This window comes from Drosophila busckii, chromosome X (genome assembly GCF_011750605.1).
Source record: "Drosophila busckii strain San Diego stock center, stock number 13000-0081.31 chromosome X, ASM1175060v1, whole genome shotgun sequence".
Classification (NCBI taxonomy): Eukaryota; Metazoa; Arthropoda; class Insecta; order Diptera; family Drosophilidae; genus Drosophila; species Drosophila busckii.
In genome coordinates this window covers 10,870,813-10,889,094 of record NC_046608.1, presented here as the reverse complement: position 1 = coordinate 10,889,094, position 18,282 = coordinate 10,870,813, and the positions used below count along the sequence as shown (strand labels likewise).

The window sequence follows — 18,282 nt, the reverse complement described above, 5'->3', positions numbered from 1 at the left end:
TGCTCTGGATAACAGTTGCTAATTCCGTTGATCACTCAAACTAGAAAAAAATATAATTTTCCACATCATTTTATTAGTTAAAGTAAATTTATAATCAATATTATAGAATATTAATTTGAAGGCCTTTCGGTTTAGTTTTTCATCGAGGTATCGAATAATAAGCATCGATAATGGAAAATTCCCTCGGACATTAATTTTATCGATAGTGGCCCGATGTTTTTGCAGCTCTAGCGTAAAGAAAAAAACACTAGCAGACAGCGAGCAGGCGTTTCACACTTTATAATGTTGTTAAAACGATAGGTGCGCGCCGAATAAGTTTGCGTATGCATTTAAGCAGTTAAAAGTTAACAAGTACCGATCATTTTTTTTAAATAAATACATTTAATGCGTCGTTGTCTTGTCTGCTGCTGTTTCAATCGTTAAAAAGTGCGTGGAAAAGTGTACGAAACCAATACACGGAAAGTGGGACAACCGAGCGCTTCGCTTGTGGCTGTATGTGTGTTGTGTTCTCTCTATGTATGCGTATATGTGTAGTGTATGTTTGTTTGTGTGTGTAAGCGAGACGAGTACGAGTACGGGCAATTTGTACCGACTATAGGTCTCCTAAGTAAATGTATTTTATATATATTAAATAATTAATACGAAAAAGTGCAACGAAATGTTTACAAAGTGTGCAAATAACAACAAAACATGTTTCATGTCTTAACACAACGACAAAGACACGCGCACACCAATATACACGCGAATTGCATGCAAAGAGAAGGCGCTCAACTTCTACTCCATCTTCTTTTGTCTGACGTTTTGCCGCATGGTGAGTTTATTGCCTGCCTGATGTTGTTGCTATTGTTGTTGTCGGGTCAGTTTTCGGCGTCTTCAGCTATATAACTAAAGTTTTTCCTCACACACTGATTTTAAATATATTTGTGCCTTTAGGCATGCAATACATACGTATGTATGCATGTGCATACATATACATACATCATACATGTCTGCCTGAGTTTTTGCCGCTGTAAGACTTATTGTTGTTAGGTAGGGCCGTGCTATTAGCGGGCATTTGCGCGGGGTAGACAAATGCATTTGCTTGTTATATGCATACATGCATGTTTAAAAAAAAAGTACATACATCTGCATATACATATGACTTAAATGCATATGTGTGCGTGTGTGTGTTTCTATATGTATGTGTATTTTTCTCCATGCAGCGGCACGGGCGATTGCCTTTCATGCTAGTGTTAGTGAATTTGAGCATGTGTGTGTGCGCTGTGTCGTGGTGAATTTCCAACTGTGTTGAATATAAACAGTGTTGCCAACATACAATAGAAACAGCATCGACGTTGCCGCCGCGCTTCTCTGCTGCTTATTTGTTGTTGTCGTTCTTGTTCTTGTTATTGCTTTTACTGTGTTGTGTTTTTGTGCGTTCCAATGTGGCGCGGTTTTCTCAACTCCCTGCTGTTGATGCTTCTTCTTTTGCTATAACCGACAGCTGTGTGCCGCTTGCACAGTTTCCACGCTTTACAATTTGTACGCACACACATTTATTTATTAACAATTAATGTTGGCGCGCTGCGCTCTTTAATGTTTTGCGGATATTTTTCTTTTTGGTTATAAAAAGCAGTTTTGACTCGCATTTATCATAATTTGGCGAGCCCTCATGCATAAGTACATAAAAACAAATTGCAAAATACATCAGCATGTAAATTTGGAAGTATGTATGTGTGTGTGATGTTGTTTATCTTTGGCAACTTTATTTTATGTGAAATAGCAATGTACAATAAGAGTAACACAACCAAAACAACACAAACATAGACAAATATACATATGTACATGTGAATATGTCCCCCATATATGCACTAACAGTTGAGAGTACAATATGTATTTATTTAACTTTATGCGCGTGCTTAAAAAATTGATTCGTAAAAGTATTACAAAATTGTTCATTCACATACGAGTATTAAATATAATTTAATCAGTTGCTTATTTTAATACAATTGCATAAATTACAGATAATTTAATTTTTTTTTTGGCAATTTCTTTACTGTTTACATATACACAAACGTGTGTTTGTGTGTTTACACATATGTATGTATGCATATACGTTTGTCTGTCTGCCTGTGTGTGTGTGTACGATTAGAGTTCAATGTACTGCTGTTGGTACTCTGTTTTATTTAAATTTCTATTGACTGCACTCTTTATGCTGCCAATCAGTGCTTGTTGCATCAAAATCCTCCTCCAAATAATTAAGCATAGCTGCATGTTTGGGCAATGCTTGCGATTCGATTCCAAAGGTTCCCAACTTCTCTTCTTGTTCGCTGTCTATGTCATCAGCAGCAGCAACAGCAGCATCATCAGCTTCATGCCGCTTCATGCATATTGCCGGCTGTTTATCCTCTGCAGCTAGTTGAAAGCAAATGACACGCAACAGCAGCCAAGTGCCTGCCAATGCCAACATCAACTGTTCCGTATGGCCAAAACGAGACTTGGTGCTTAGGGCGAGAATAAGATTAGTGCCGGGCACGCGTCCACCGCTAGCCAGAGCGCGGCAAATATTCAATTGTTGCCGCAATGGTTGCCAAAGAGGCGTTAAGAGCGTTAGTAGTACCATTTGACTATTGAATTTATCACTTCTTTTTATCTGTGTTACTTTCTCAAATTGATAAAATTAAATTTCGGTAGTAAACATTCCTTTTTTGGCATAGTCTACTATAGCAATGAAGTTAACACTCAATGAAATGTAATTCAATGTACATGAATAGCTAACGGATTATGTTTATATTGCTTCTACCATAAACTGTTGCAAAAATATGAGAACGAAAACAATTTGAAGCTTGATTGCTATTTATAAATATTAAAAAAAAAATTGAGTCAAGTTCTATCCGTTAGAATAATAAATTGCAGCTTGTTATTTTACCTCACTAATTTTGTTTGTTTTATTTTGTTGTTGCAGGTAGAAGCCTTAGCAATTGGCGTGGATAACGGTAGAACGCAATGAATGATTTACGCCAACAACAAGTACAGTTAGCAGCAACATCATCAACCACAGTAACAGTAAACCTGGAAGCAACACCGCTCTGCAGCAGCTCCAACAACAGTACCAGTTCCAACTCAAGCTCCAGCAGCAACATAAGTCCGCGCTCAAATTCGAATTCGAACTCAAGTGCGAGTGCCAACTGCAAGCCGTCAACAACAACAAGAACAACAATTGACAGTCCGGAGCAAGAGTTGCTGAATCGGGCTGAGCACCAGCACCAGCAGCAGCAGCTGGATAAGGATCAAGGCAGCCAGGAAGTTAGCTCGACATCGTCGCCCGCACAGCGACAGCAATTGAATGTGTCGCCCGCAGCTGAAACAACTACATCAACATCCGCAGCAGCAGCAACATTGCAACAGCAACGGCTGCGCCGTCAGCAGCAGCAACAGCAGGAGGAGGAGCTGCCGTCAGTGGGACAAATAACGAGCACAACAGCATCGCCGCCGCAGGAAACACTGCGCGACGATGCGCATAACGAGCAGCAGCTGTCCAACAACAACAACAGCAGCAGCAGCACCACCAGGAATAGCAGCAACGATAACAGCAGCAGCATTAGCACTGCAACATCAGCAGCAACCGTAACCACAACGGCGACATCGACAATGGCTGCCACCGCTTTGGATCTAAATGGCGAAGAGAAAAGCAGCGGGAGTGGCAGTGGGAGCGGGAGTCATAAGATCATATTAAAGCTATCGAAGCACAATACGAGTAGCGAATCTCTGAGCAACGATGAGCGGCGTGTGGAGCCCTTGCGTATACAGTTGCCACAAGCACAAAGTCCAAAGGGGCAGGGGCAAATGATGGAGGAAGGCGTGGTGCCCAAGATAACAATACGTCCATTAAAACCGCAGGATGCCGATGGCTGTGCCTCCTCCTCCTCCTGCTCCTCATCCTCCTGCACCGAAGAAGAGCAACTGCAGCCAAGCAGCCAGCCCCAAGCACATATTGTGCCCAAACTCACCATTCGTGCCGCCAATGAGGAGCGTGTGAGCAGCGTTGTACCCAAGCTGTTTATCAAAATGAACGATGCGGGCGGCGGAAGTGGAGGAGGCGATAGCCCCACCAAAGCGGCTGCAACGGCGGGCGCCATCGGGGTGCTGCCTAAGCTAACCATTAAGACTACCAAGCTGGAGGGCAATGGCAGCGAGACGCAATTGATGAGCTGCAGCCTGTCACCCGCCTCAGCATCCTCCAGCTCAGTCTGCTCTTCCACAGGCTACTGTTCCGCTGAACTGCAGACGCAACCGCCACCGCCAGTGCCCAAATTAATGATAAAGACCACACATGCGGGCAGCAGCTGCATTAGCAGCGAGGAGCAACAACAGCCACAACAACAACAACAACAGATACCAAAGCTTACTATTAAAACAGCGACAGGCAATCAGGAGCAGCAGCAGCAGCAGCAACACCAAGTGTTTATGACGCATGATGCAAACAATGCACAAAGCATACCCAAGTTAACCATCAAAACAAAGTCCATAGAGCTGGAGGATGAGCAGCAGCAGCAGCAACAGCAGCCGGAGCAACAGCAACAGTTGGTGCCCAAACTGACAATCAAAACAAACTGCGAATCGCCGCAGCAACCGTTGCTTAAGCTTACCATTAAGAATCTTTGCTCGCCCAAGCATAAAGTGCGTGCTGTGCTCGAAGAGAAGGTCGTCAGCTCGAGATTGACGTTGACCAACGGCGGCGAAGTCAACAATAGCATCGAGCTGGAGGAGCCGCGTCGCAATTCCGATGACATGGATATTGATGATGCGCTTAGCAAGGAGCATGATCCTAAAATATTTCATAATCCACCGCCGCCAACGCTCACCAGCAATGGCATCGAAGCGCAAACGCAGAAGCAGTTGCTGAAACAGCAGCAGCAGGCACAACATAACATTGTGGAAATGGTGGATCTGACATCTTCGCCCTCGCCGGGCTCCTCACCCGCACATGCTGCCAGCACGAACAACAACTATGCGCCGCCCACCAAGCGAGCTATGTCGCCAGCGCAATCACAGAATTTGCTGCTCAAATGTTTTCGCATGCAAGCGGCGCAGGCAGCAGCAGCAGCAGCTACGCCAACAGCAGCAGCAGCCGCCACAGCAGCACCCACCCCGTCTTCTAATTCGAATATACTGCTCAGTCAGTTAACAGCGCCGCCCAAAAGCTTTAACAACAGTTTGAATTCCGCTGCTGCTGCCAAATATCCGCAACTAACTGAACGCCTTCTGGCCAATGGAGCTGGCAGTCCAGCAACTGTTGCTGCTGCTGCGGCACAGCCCATTATTGATTCCATTGAGATACTGGACACACCCGAGGGCAGTCCACAGCTAATGTTCATGCCAAGTGCCTACGAGATGGAGCCAACACCAATAGCAATAGCAGCAGCCGGTGCATCAGCAGCGTCGCCGTTGCCTTTTTTAAAACTTAATGCGAATCTTAATCACAAGTCTGACAATCAACAGCAACAATTGCAGCTGACCAACAACAATGAGCATCAGCTGAAGCGTCAGCAGCAGCAGCAGCAACAGTTGCTGACAGAGGCCTGCGCAGAATCTCTAACAAGCGGGGTAAGTTTCAAAAAATAGTTAAATCGAAATTACCAAACGGTTTACACAATTCCCTCACCAATGCCAACTACAATGCGCGCTTATAATTTACCTTGCAGTTACCGCCCAACAAGCAGCGACGTCTGGACAACAATGAGAACGACCAGCAGACGCATAATTTGGGCAGCGGCGTGGCAGCCCCAGCGCCCGTGCCCATTGTAGCACCAACTCCAGCAGTCCAGCAGCCGTCGCATCGCAGTCGTAAGCAGAAACATGAGCGCATACTCAACACTGAGCTGGAAGAGCCACTGCAGCAGCTGCATCAACAACACCTGCACCATCACCACCACCAGCAACACCCAATGCACGCTGAGCATGGGCTAAGTAACGGTACATTGCTCCATGGCTTTGACGACGCCAGTGACAATGCAATGACGGCGACAGCAACAACAACAACAATAACAACACCAAGCACAGGCAAGCGACGTGGTCGCCCCAAACGCAATGCTGCCAATGAAGCAACACCCACAATAATAAACTCAGCCGCCGCAGCAGCAACAACCGCTGCCGACAGCGCTGTCAAGTCACGACGCGTTCAGTTGCTGCGCAAACGCTTGGCCATCGATATGGTTAGCGCCGAGCAGCCAATGATGCTTAACTCGGAAGCGTTGCCCGCTCTGGCTAATCAGGCGGAGCTTAATCAGCTGGAGCATCCTGAAGGCGGCGATGATGATGCCGCTGTGGACGCTATTGGCGGCATGGCAACAGCAACGGCAACAGCAGCAGCGGCGGCGCAGCTAACGGCAACCGGCATGCGTACGCCAAGTAGACGCGCTTCGCGACGCACAACGCCAGCGACGACGCCAGCAGCAAAGGGAACCCGCAGGCGTCTGAGCAAAGCAGCGACGCAGGCAGCGGCCGCGGCGGCAGCAGCAGCAGCAGCCGCCGCCGCCGCAGAGGCAATGGCTGCTGCTGCAGCGGAAACAAACAACAATAGCGATAATATTAACAATGTCATCACATTTGGTCAAATTGACCTCACCATGTGCTCCTCCTCCTCATCTACCAGCAATGGCAGCGCTGCAACTGCATCAGCAGCAGCATCATCATCAACAGCTGCAATGCTGCCGCCTACAACAATTTTGTCCTCATCGGATCCACTGCCGGATGTCATCTTTCAGCCAAATGATTTCTCATCCATTATGGCCACACAGCAGCTGCGCGCCAACAACAACAACAATATTCGCTGTGATTCACAAGATGAGGACAGCAATAGTTATAGTGGGCTTAACAACTCCGGTGGTGAGTATAGCTTCCTGCTCTACCGGAGATTATTTCGTATACAATTTCTTTAACGCCGGCTCTCTTATTTAATTGCAGATGAAACTGCGAGTGCTTTGCCGCCTGTAACGCCAACACGTGGACGTGGGCGTGGCCGCGGCTCTAGAGGCGGCTCCACCGGCAACTCGTCCAACTCCAATCGCGCGAGCTTAACTCCCGGACAGCCGCGCATGCCACGAATGAGCCGTGGGGCCAGTGCAGTGGCCAAGGCAATAGCCCAAAGTCGACCACGTTGTGTGGGCGGACTCAAGCATCAGCCAGATCCGGAGCGACTTAAGGGTTTATTTAGTCCGGTTAGTATAGAGCAACAAGTGTAAGCATGTATGGATCATGTGTACATACGTACATACATTTGTATGAATGTATGACATACATGTTGTATTTAAGATTGCAGCTTGTTTATGTTTTATTACGTAAAATGTTGCTTACAAACGCCGCACATACACATGGATGCATTTGTATGTGTATGTGTGTGTCGTAATTAAAATCTAAGGCGCGCGCGCTGCATTCATTGCCAACTAGCAAAAAATAAAAATGATTGCATGCAGTTGCAATAAGAAGCAGAGCAACAAGCAGCAGGCGCATGTGTATGTGTGTATGTGTGTGTGTGTGTTTTAGCAAATTGTCTCTTCACCTGTGATTTTAATCAGCTGCACATTAAATTTACCTTTTGCCTCTCTTGTGCTGTTGTTGTCTGTCTGTGTGTATGTACTTATGTGTGTGTGTGTGTGGGAAACAACATCAAGCAACTGAACAGACTTCACCACACCTGCTGCGCTGCCTATGCGCTCGTGCTCTCACACACACTTGCACGGGCTCTCTCTCTTTACTTTACATGTTTTGGCTACGAGCGAAACCTTACATTGGCGCTATTTACAACTGTTGTTGTTAGTGTATGCGCGCTTGTCACTTTTCCCTCACACATACATTTGCACATAGTGCTCTTATTTTTTATACATGCTGGCAATGCCGTCACTTACTCTTGACTTTGCTGCAATGCTTGGATTATTAAAGCTACTGCTCTTTGCTCTTGTGCGCTCTCTTTGCTTATATGCGGTAGCTTTGTGGCATTGCCGGCTTGTATTGTTAAACCTAAAGCAATGCAGCAGCAGCGAATTTTCTCCATGTTTTCTTTATTAATTTTCATTCTTTTTTTGTTTTGCGGCTTTGCAGTCGCCACAAGTATTTGAGGAGGATACGCGCATGAGCGCCGATTTGAACAACAGCAATCAATCGGTGACCAGCATGGAGCCACCGTTAACACCACAAAAGTAAGTGAGAAGTCAACGAAGAGTAACTATAAATTATTAAACAACATTGTAAACCTTTCGCTTTATAGACAACTAGAGTTTCTGAACAATGAGGAATCACAATCGTCGATGTTGAGCAGCGTTAGTAACAGCATGCTGGACTCTAATCAGGGTTATTCCATCGATTCAGTAATCAGTTCAGCGCTCAAACGTCCAAAGAAGAAGAAAATGGAGATCTGCGTGGCGGAAGAGTAAGATTAAAAAATAATATTTAATATTTGTATAATTTATATAATTGTTTGGTTTGTTTTTCAGCACGGTCTTTTATGCATCCACTATAGCTGAATATGATTGGCCGCCTCCCAAAGGTTGCTGCCCGTCAAAGAATCGCGACACATTTATGATCCAGGAGCAGGTGGCACTCTATTTGGGTATCACAAGCTTTAAGCGCAAATATCCCGATTTGCCGCGACGAGCTATTGACATGGAGGAGCGAAATTGGCTGCAGGAAAAAGGACTTGTCACAGAAAAGATGTGCGATCTAGGCATTACGGCCGTCTGGGCATCGGACATTCTCGATATAATGTATACGGATTTTTATGACAAGTACGAGGAATACAAGGAGTACATACGCCAAAAGCATTTACGTGACATTGAAGCTAAGCAAAAGGCGCTCGGCCTTACAGTTGGCACTGGACGTGGACTCCAAGCACGAGATCGCGCCATGCTCTCCGCCAGCAAATGGAACGTGTACTTTAATAAAACGTAAGTGAAGATCATATTTAAATATTAAAAAAGTAATGTAAAATTATATTAAACGTTTCCTATGCGTATCCAGCCGCAAGGAGGAGCGTGTTGCTTGCCTGGATCTGCAGACATTCACTATAAATACGCCCGTGGAACGCACGGCACCTGGCTCAACGTTGTTGCAACGCAGCGTTGTTAGCTCGGTGCGTGATGCAGCTCAGGCGGAGAATATACCTGAACCACCCACGCTGCTGAAGCCGCGAGACTCTGATGCCTGCCCTACTGAGGATTATGTCTATCCCCTGGCACTTGTGCCAGGCCAATTTACGTCCAACTATCACCAGCCAACGCCCGCCGAGCTAAGGTAAGAGAGAAGAAACAAGCGTGTGATCATTACTAAGTAGTTTTTATTTATTTGCAGAGCGTATCCCATCAATACGGTGATTGAGAAGCCAGCGCCGCAGCAAGCGCAACCGTCAGAATGGAAGTTGGCGCGACGCATGCAGCGCGCGCGTCATCGAAATGCCAGCGCCTACAATTCGTCCTATGATGAGAGTAGCAGCAGCAGCAGCAGCAGTGCCGGCAGCAGCGGCGAATCTGTAAGTTCTTATAATTTATCTTATATTGATGTGTGGTCTGCTGCAACATTTTATTGTACTACAGGATAACGATGGCAACGATAGCGACAGCAGCTGCAGTAGCATCGCCAGCAGTTGCAGCAAAGCGAGCAGCAACAGCGCCAGCTCAAGCTCAAGCTACGGGTCCGGTTCCCATGGCAGGTTAATATCCTCAAGAGGCTGTGGCGTCTGTCACCGCAGTCAACATCGCAATGCACGCGATATGCCCGAGGCCTTCATATGCTGTTACAGCTGTCGGCGCAAAGGTGAGAAGCCTTTAACTATACAAAAAAAACATTAATGCTAATATACCCTAACATTTGTTCGCAGTTCATCCTAGTTGCATCGAAATGCCCCAACGCATGGTGGGACGCGTGCGCAACTACAATTGGCAGTGTGCCGACTGCAAGTGTTGCATCAAATGCCGCAGCAGCCAGAGTCCCGGCAAGATGCTCTATTGCGAACAATGCGATCGTGGCTATCACATTTATTGCCTTGGTGTCAAGACCGTGCCAGATGGTAAGACTAAATGGAGTTGCTGTGCGAAGATCTTCAACTAAACCAAATATATTTTAGGCCGCTGGAGCTGTGAGCGCTGCTCGTTTTGCATGCGCTGCGGCGCAACACGACCTGAGGGACTGCAGAATGTGGCGTCGGCATTATTAATGTCACCCGGTGGCGGCGACAAGAGCGCCAAGCCTGTAAAGCACAAAAAGGTGAAGTGGATGAACGAGTACCGCATTGATCACATCACCAATCTGCGAGAACACAGTGGCATGCTTTGTGTGCCCTGTGCACGTGCAAAACCCACCAAGCGTACACCTGCAACCAATGGTAACAACAGTAGCGGCAGCTGCAGCAGCAACAGTGAATCGCCCATTGCACCAGATACAGTTGCAAGTCCAGCAGCGTCGCCAGTCCCAGCAGTACAGCAGACAGAGCTTGTAGCTGCTCTCAGTCCGCTTGTGCCCGCTTCAGTGGTAGTGGCAGCCACAGTGGAGCCGGCTGGAGCTGGCTGTGGCACGTTGACCACAGTAAGTGGGAAGCGTACGCCACCGCAGCTGCTAAACAAAAGTCAGGACATCGCCACAATGCAATGTAGCAGCTTCAATAGAAATAGCAATGATGATGCCGCTGCTGCAGCAACAGCAACAACCATTGCCGCCGCCGCCACAATAACAACAACAGCAGCAGCAACACCCGCCCTAACTAGCAGCAATGCCATCACAACGGCAGCAACAACCACAAAGCCAGCAAACAATAGCATTGGCATACCACCGCCTCCAGTTGTTGCCTGAGTGGGGGTTATACGTTATTGTGCCAAGCGCACTTTAACGGACTTGTAGTAAGGCGCGGGTCGCGTTTCACCAACACACCAACACACACACTCACACTCACCCACATAAACAAACAGACTCACACACACACAAACACATGCATGCACGCCTATGTGCATAGTATTAAAGAAGCAGATGAAAGCAAAAACAAAGCTATCTATGTATGTATATGTATGCAGAGTTTAAACGCGTATGTTAATAATTCTTACACCTAATTATAAATATATATATATTTTTTTGTTTTTTTTTTTCACAACGCTAATTTTAGTTATTTTAAATGCTTAATAATTGTAACTATAAACTAATTTTATGCCCCATCCTATTATTACGTTACTTAAGCAAAGGAAAAATCATGCTCTTAACAATCACATGACAACAACAGTGAGAGCAATTGTAACTACAACAACAAATAACTACATTTACATACATTTAATTTCAACAACAACAAAAGTCGTTTAATGTTTATGCTTTAAGTTGAATTACTTGTTTCATTTAGCGTTTAGTCAACATAATTATATATTATATATACATACAACACTGCAAAATACATTGCAAAACTGCAACAAAAGAAAATTGAGTTGAATAGCTCCATTTTAGTTCAATTTAGAAGTGTGTGTGTGTGTGTGTGTGTGCATTGTACCTGCATATGTATGTATGCATGTTGGTCAGTCAATCAATATTGCGTTTAAATTTCTCATCTAACTGGCAACGCTGTACGCCCTTTGCTCTTGGCGCTGTGTTCGCTCTTGTTTAATTGTAACATTCACTAAGTCGTTGTATGTGATTGGCAATAAATTATATGCCCTGCAGCTCTAAATACAATAATTAGAGCGTAACATTTTTTACTTGCAATTTATAAGCTAAGCCTTAACTAGAATAAAATACGAAGCGCCAACAGCAACATCCATACATATTTATGTATGCGCATGCACACATTCATACATACATACATCAAGTATGTAATTTTGTAATTCATTTTGTACAATTGTCCATTTAATATCATACATACAAATACTTTTTATATATATATATATTTTTTTTTGGACGGCAGCTGTCTCTGTGCTCGATTCTCCTTATTTGTTAACAAAGTTTAATACATAAATATTCTTAAGATTGTATTATACATGTAATTTATGATAAAGCAAAAACTTGTTCATCCTCACACACACACATACATACATATAAATACACATACTTAAGCACAAGCAAGAGCAAGTTGAAGCAAACTATGAAAACAACATAATATACATACTTAATTTTGTATACATACGTACGTATGTATGTATATGTATGTATTTGTTTTTAGTTAACAACAAATTGTAAAATCGCATATAATCACATATTTTCTCTAAGTAGAAATAACTAACGTTAAACTAAAACTAAAACTACAATTACAAAAGAGTTAATGAATAAATATTGTCTACTTAAGCCACGTGCAAGCGCAAACAAAATGCAAACTTGGACAAAAATCTAATTTTTCAAAGAATTTTAAGGACACATAAGTAAATTCGTATGTATATACATACATATATATATAGTGTATATCTATATACATATGTACATATGTATAAACAACAAGCATATATTTTAAGTCAAATAAAAACAGCAGCATTAATAATTTTGCCTTATTACCAACTGTGCGCTCCCGCTGTCTTGCTTTATCTTTCACTCTCTCTCTCTATGTCTCTCTACGCTCTTTTTGGTAGGTACTACAAATTCCTTAGACAATCATCAAACAGCTGTTGCTCCAGATCGTCGCCATCGCGCCAATGCAGTAATTCGCATCGCAGTTGATGCTCATGCGCCGGGAGTTTGGCATGCAGCTCCTCACCACACCGTATGCAGGCTATATCGCCAGGTCGTAGCGCCACGATGGCGCACAGATCATTGCAGCTGTCGCCCACATAAATGATACGCTTATAAGGTACATGGACGGCTGCCATTAGATTTGCCATGACGCCGCCTTTGCAGAGATTCGGGGGACACAGATCGCAATGTGTCTGTTGCTCGTAGGGCATTATTTGCAGCAGTTCATTGCAATCCACACTGGCCGGATTGGTGTGCACGCCGGCGAATATGTTAGTCAGCTGATGTGCCTCCAGCCAATGCTCGATGAAGAAGGAATTGGCATCGCTTACAATGTGCATGTCAATGTGAGCCCGCTGAGCGGCCAGGCGGCGTAACAAGCCCAAGATGCCCGGCACCGCCGGTACTTCACGCACCTGCTGAGCAATCTTGGCAGCGCCAATGCCATGCTGCTGATGCAGTGTCTCCAGTACCTGCTGCATAAATGCAATCCATCCAGACTCTTGTATTTGGCCATATAACTTCTTGGTGCGCTGGTCTGGCGGCAGCAAGCGGGTTACTGCCATATAAGAGTCTTCCTCAATGATGCTCAAATCAAAATCAAAGGTGGCCAAGTACTTTTGCTCACAGCTCCCTTGAGTAAGTGCACGGCGGCTCGTGAGCAAGGTGCACCTGGGCAGCTTTAACAAAAAGCCAGGTAAGAGCGCAATCATTTCACACACTTAAGAACACAAATGCCAATTTGATTATTGAGAAAAGCAAACTCTGTTTTGATGTTTTATTTTTACACACAGATTGAATTTAAATGATTTAATTTGGTTTTACATTTTGAATTACGTACATTTATATAACAAATACATTTGCAGTTTAAATATGTGCAATGTTGGTTATGAAGCGAAACCGTTTCCACTTCCTAAACATTATTTGTTGCTCCCTTCAATGATAATCCTTTAAACTTCAACACTCATCTGGAGCAAAATACTCCAGAATCGTTGACAGGAAGACAAGCTTTATCTAATAACAACGCTATATTTTTAAAGAACTCTTTAACATTTCATAATTTTTGGAAATTAAAAGCACATTTAGTAGACAATATCACATGCACATATAACTTGAAATGCTTATGTTTGAATTAAAACAAAATTCAAGAGATTTCTTTTCATCATCGTAAATACGGCGGCCGGCCTTTCAACAAAAGCTATTTGTTGATGAAACTACTGAGCTATCACAAGTTTGATTTCACAAATTTCACACAACTTTTCATAGTTTCAACTTTTGATTTGTTCTAAATTGCAATAGCCAACGCAAAGAATAGTTGTCAGAGTAGGAAGAGCAAGCAATTTAAGTTCAATTTGGTGCAACAAAAGGAAGACAATTCATTTTCATGATGCAACATTATAAATATAAAGCCTGTGAATCGTTACTCTGACATTATTCCTAGACTGTTTAGCAAAATGTTCCTAGTTACTTTGATTTGCGCTCCTTTTCTTTCTCGTGTAAGCAATTGGTTTCTCTTTCTAAATTGTTGATGCAACATTACAAATACAATTACAATTACAACATTTAAGACGAAAGCGCTTCATTTTAAATTTTAAATATTGTCATTGAAAAAATCTTAGGCTTTAACATTTATGGTTTTAACATTTTTTTTCTATGGCCTTTGACCAGACCACACACAACAATGCGCAAAATACTTATACAAAAGTTATGTAAATACATTTTTTGTTTTTGGTTTAAGCAGAATGCAAAAGCGAAAATTCATATACATATATATGTATATATATATGTACATACTACATACATATAATAAATAAATTATTTCAGCAAATTTCGAACTACATTTGCTATTGCGCAATGTTATAACATTAAATAATGTTGCTAAGTATTCGTGTATCGTTGGAAAACATGAGCGAGAGAGCTTTAGACAGTTGTCTGGACATTCTGCACGGCCTTGGAGAGCTCTACCTTGGAAGGTATTAAATAAAATGCAGGTGTCATGGTCTCGCCACACGGACATTGGCAAGCTGCAAGGTAAGATCATGAGAATTATTTACTTGTCCTTATATTTGAGTTACTCACCATTGATCCAGCTAAAGTTGCCGAGCTTCTGCTCGCATTTGGGACAGTAGAGGCGTCCTTGAGTGTTGAGCATAATGCGTGGCATCCACGCAATGGGCTCCACAAACAATAGGCTGCGGCACTGATTCGATGCCCCTGTAGAATCATGACTAGGCGAGCCTAGCGATGACTTGCGCATACGATTCGCCAACTGCTCCAGCAAACGCGGTTCGCTACTGCTGCACGCAGCTGTCATTGGCATGGCGTCACCTTGAGTGGTGTCGTGGTTTGCTGACATTGTCATGTTGCGTGGTCTGTGCTCAAGCACATGCGATTTGGAAGCGAGTATGCGCCGACAGCGACGACAACGATAAACACTTGGCTCGGGGTTCTCGCGTGCAATGTCTGGATCAGGACGCACCACATTGTGGAAGCTCTGTGGCAATATCTTTGCCTTGCGCATCTGCTCACCAGCAAGACGCAAACGATGCATTGTGTAGCGTTGAAAGCTGTGATCTATCTTGTAGCCCATGCGGCGAAAGAGCTTCAATTGGGCCACAAAGCCAGCGTTGGGCTGCACAAAGCGACGCTTGTTTTTCACCAGCTCATACGCTGGCTGATAGTCCAGATTGTGACGCTTCATAATATACGCAATTACGGCCGAGGAGCTGCGGCTGACGCCAAAATAACTGCGCCCAGATAAATAAAGTGAACAAGTAAATCGATATATGAAGTATAACATGGTAGGGACTTACCAATGCACGAGCACATTGCCACCGTGCTCCAAGGCTGCGACTATAAAGTCCACACAAGCCTCTAGATGCTGTAGTATATCCTCGCGTGTCATGTCGGCAACTGCAACGAACGTATGTAATGTACTTGTAATGTTAAGAGATAAGTGTTACGAGTCTTGCATACTCTGCACGTATTTGGTGGTCAGGAAGCTCGCCTCCACTATGTGCTGGGGGAGTGGGACCGAATCCAACGTAAGTACATGTGTTATCTTAAATGACCTGAGCGTCTCCATGTGTGTGGCTGCAGTCAGATTACCTGTGGGGCGGCATATCATATTCCAATTAGCACTTGACTAGCTTGACTTACACAGAAGAAGAAATTGCGTACCTAGAAAGAGACCTGGCTCGATTTCGTCGATGCTAACCGGCCCGCCGTCAAAATCATCGCGCGTCAAATTGCCGCAATCCCGCAGCTTGCTTTTTGCCGCAGATGACAGCGCACTACCACCTAACTGCAATTCCATGCTCCACACTATATTTGCATATGCTCAGACATATGTAACATATGCAACAATTACAATGGCAACTGTTGCACGCTTCACTGTCGCCTGCTCGTAGAGCTTACTAAATTATCACTGTGCACACACTCAAGAGCAATATGGCATATTGTGAGCCGTATGCATGTATACACTAACTAAAAGCTAAACTAACAAACTGCAAATGACTTTGTTGTTGCGCTCAACTCACTTCCTGTTGTCCTTTTGCATGGTTGGAGGTATAACAATTTCGATGCTTCGGCGAGTTGTCCTGTGCGTGACGTCACAAATTATCAAACGTCTATCGCATAAAGTCAAAATGCTGCCGCCACTCAAGTTAATCTCTAATAATAGTATATAAAAATATAAGATGGCTGAATTTTAAAAATTTATATAGCAACTGAACGCTAATCGTCAAGACATATTTATATTGTGACGTCATTGTGTAGCCAACCTCCATCATTCAGTGGCTATTAATGTTATCGGCCTATCGATAATAAATTTCGCTCACGTTGTGTGATTGCAGGTAAGGCCCTTGGCACCGGTGGGACAAGACTAATTTAATTTAATATAACAATTATGACAACATTGCGACCATTCACCTGCGACGATCTTTTTAAATTTAACAATGTGTAAGTAATTGTAGTTTCATCAGTTGCCGTCGAACTGTGCGCTGTCTAATGTTATTAATTGGGTCTCCGTTTTAGGAATTTTGATCCACTCACGGAGACTTATGGCCTTTCCTTCTATACACAATACCTGGCCAAATGGCCGGAGTACTTTCAACTGGCTGAGTCGCCTAGTGGGCAAATCATGGGCTACAGTAAGTTTTTGCTTAAATGTAAACGTGCATATTCTAAATATACATAATACATGTCTACATTTATAGACATATTTAGAACGCTATAAATGGAAGTATAAAAATAACAAATTTTTTGTTTATTAAGTTCTCTGTTGAATGGTTTATTTTATTAAAATCTTTCCATGCGTTTTCAGTCATGGGCAAGGTGGAAGGACATGGAGACAATTGGCATGGACACGTAACGGCTCTAACAGTCTCACCGGACTATAGAAGATTAGGGCTGGCGGCCCTACTGATGAGCTTCCTAGAGGATATATCAGAGAAGTGAGTACATAATTGTAAGAATTGTAATTGTGTACAATTGTAAGCATTGTAAATTATAGAAAACGCGCATACTTCGTGGACTTGTTTGTGCGTAAGAGCAACCAAGTGGCCATAAACATGTATAAGAATCTAGGATACATCATCTATCGCACTATACTCGAGTATTATTCGGGCGACCAAGATGAGGATGCGTATGGTGAGTAGCTATAGCTTAAATAAATATAAATACATTCATATGTATATGTACATATATGCATTGTAAACTTTTTATTATTCTTTGCGTATTCTTGAATCTTGTAGACATGCGTAAGGCGCTCTCCCGAGATGTGAACAAAAAATCGGTTATACCATACACGCAACCAGTACGATTGGAAGATATAGATATGAATTAATATCCACCCAAATACAGCCCGCATTCGCATTTATGTTTACTGATCACCATGATAATTACCTTAAAACATAATTGGCACAATTGCTCATACTCGGCACAGTCATGCCGATCTCCAAATTCTAGTTATTTAAATAAAAAAAATGTATCTAATCCGTAGTACTGGAGCATTCTGTTATGTTTAAGTACAAAGGTCCTAATTTTTTTTTTGCTAACTTAAACCCGACATCCTAGCGAGCCTACGCTCTCCAAAACTTGGATTACGTATGATATTACATTCATGTAATCCTCTGTTATGTACGTAATATTTTATTTTATTCATTTTGTCATCAGTTCTAAGATCTTTTTAAGACGATTGTAACTATTGCAAATGAAATACTCACTGATCTTTAAAGGTAAATAATATAATTAAATTTTTATATGTTGTTGTCATGCATATGACAAAATGTATCTAACAGACTATGTATCTTGATATTGCAGTTTCAACCGTATCACCGTAGAGCTTACTTGTAACTTCTTTATTCTAATTTATTTAATATATTTTTCAGATAACAATGCGAGAATTACGACACCAAATAAGACACGAAGGATAAAAATCTAATCTTATACTCTACATGCATGAATTGTATATATATATATATATATGAGCTGAATCTGCCATTAAGCCCTATTCAGTCTCGAATAGGGAGATCAAAGTAACTTTTCTTTTTAAATAAATATAAAAGAGATCACAGAATGGGAGTAGGTTTTTATTTTAATTATTTTGTATTTTTTATT

General features: G+C 43.1%; 4 protein-coding genes across 5 annotated transcripts; 2 read left to right on the top strand and 2 right to left on the bottom strand.

The window, feature by feature from the left end:
• Nucleotides 1-231: 231 nt before the first annotated feature.
• LOC108605240 (supporter of activation of yellow protein) lies at nt 232-11,086 on the top strand. Its single transcript, XM_017994854.1, has 12 exons — nt 232-811; nt 2,945-5,586; nt 5,685-6,867; nt 6,946-7,199; nt 8,080-8,177; nt 8,246-8,407; nt 8,472-8,921; nt 8,995-9,267; nt 9,325-9,502; nt 9,567-9,786; nt 9,851-10,039; nt 10,097-11,086. Exons 2-12 carry the CDS (start codon nt 2,986-2,988, stop codon nt 10,816-10,818), a joined length of 6,330 nt encoding a protein of 2,109 aa, XP_017850343.1. The 5' UTR covers nt 232-811; nt 2,945-2,985; the 3' UTR covers nt 10,819-11,086.
• A 1,357-nt stretch (nt 11,087-12,443) lies between these two features.
• On the bottom strand, nt 12,444-13,414 carry LOC108605226 (pyridoxal phosphate phosphatase PHOSPHO2). Its single transcript, XM_017994837.1, has one exon. The coding sequence runs from the start codon at nt 13,374-13,376 to the stop codon at nt 12,567-12,569; it is 810 nt and encodes a 269-aa protein (XP_017850326.1). The 5' UTR covers nt 13,377-13,414; the 3' UTR covers nt 12,444-12,566.
• A 1,079-nt stretch (nt 13,415-14,493) lies between these two features.
• Nucleotides 14,494-16,330, bottom strand: LOC108605220 (dual specificity protein phosphatase MPK-4). The gene is made up of 5 exons (XM_017994828.1): nt 15,844-16,330; nt 15,640-15,771; nt 15,477-15,576; nt 14,743-15,410; nt 14,494-14,687 (listed from the first exon to the last, which is right to left on the bottom strand). The coding sequence occupies exons 1-5, from the start codon at nt 15,977-15,979 to the stop codon at nt 14,584-14,586; spliced, it is 1,140 nt and encodes a 379-aa protein (XP_017850317.1). The 5' UTR covers nt 15,980-16,330; the 3' UTR covers nt 14,494-14,583.
• Nucleotides 16,331-16,517: 187 nt separating this feature from the next.
• LOC108605234 (N-alpha-acetyltransferase 20) lies at nt 16,518-18,195 on the top strand. Of its 2 annotated transcripts, none has more exons than XR_001915376.1 (6): nt 16,518-16,623; nt 16,699-16,814; nt 16,988-17,117; nt 17,177-17,313; nt 17,418-17,900; nt 18,054-18,195. XR_001915376.1 is itself a non-coding variant. In XM_017994847.1 (6 exons), exons 1-6 carry the CDS (start codon nt 16,571-16,573, stop codon nt 18,096-18,098), a joined length of 543 nt encoding a protein of 180 aa, XP_017850336.1. In that variant the 5' UTR covers nt 16,518-16,570; the 3' UTR covers nt 18,099-18,188. The 2 variants fall into 2 exon arrangements, 1 of the variants encoding a protein (XP_017850336.1); XM_017994847.1 differs by having other exon boundaries at nt 17,418-17,479; nt 18,054-18,188.
• The last annotated feature ends 87 nt before the right edge of the window (nt 18,196-18,282 follow it).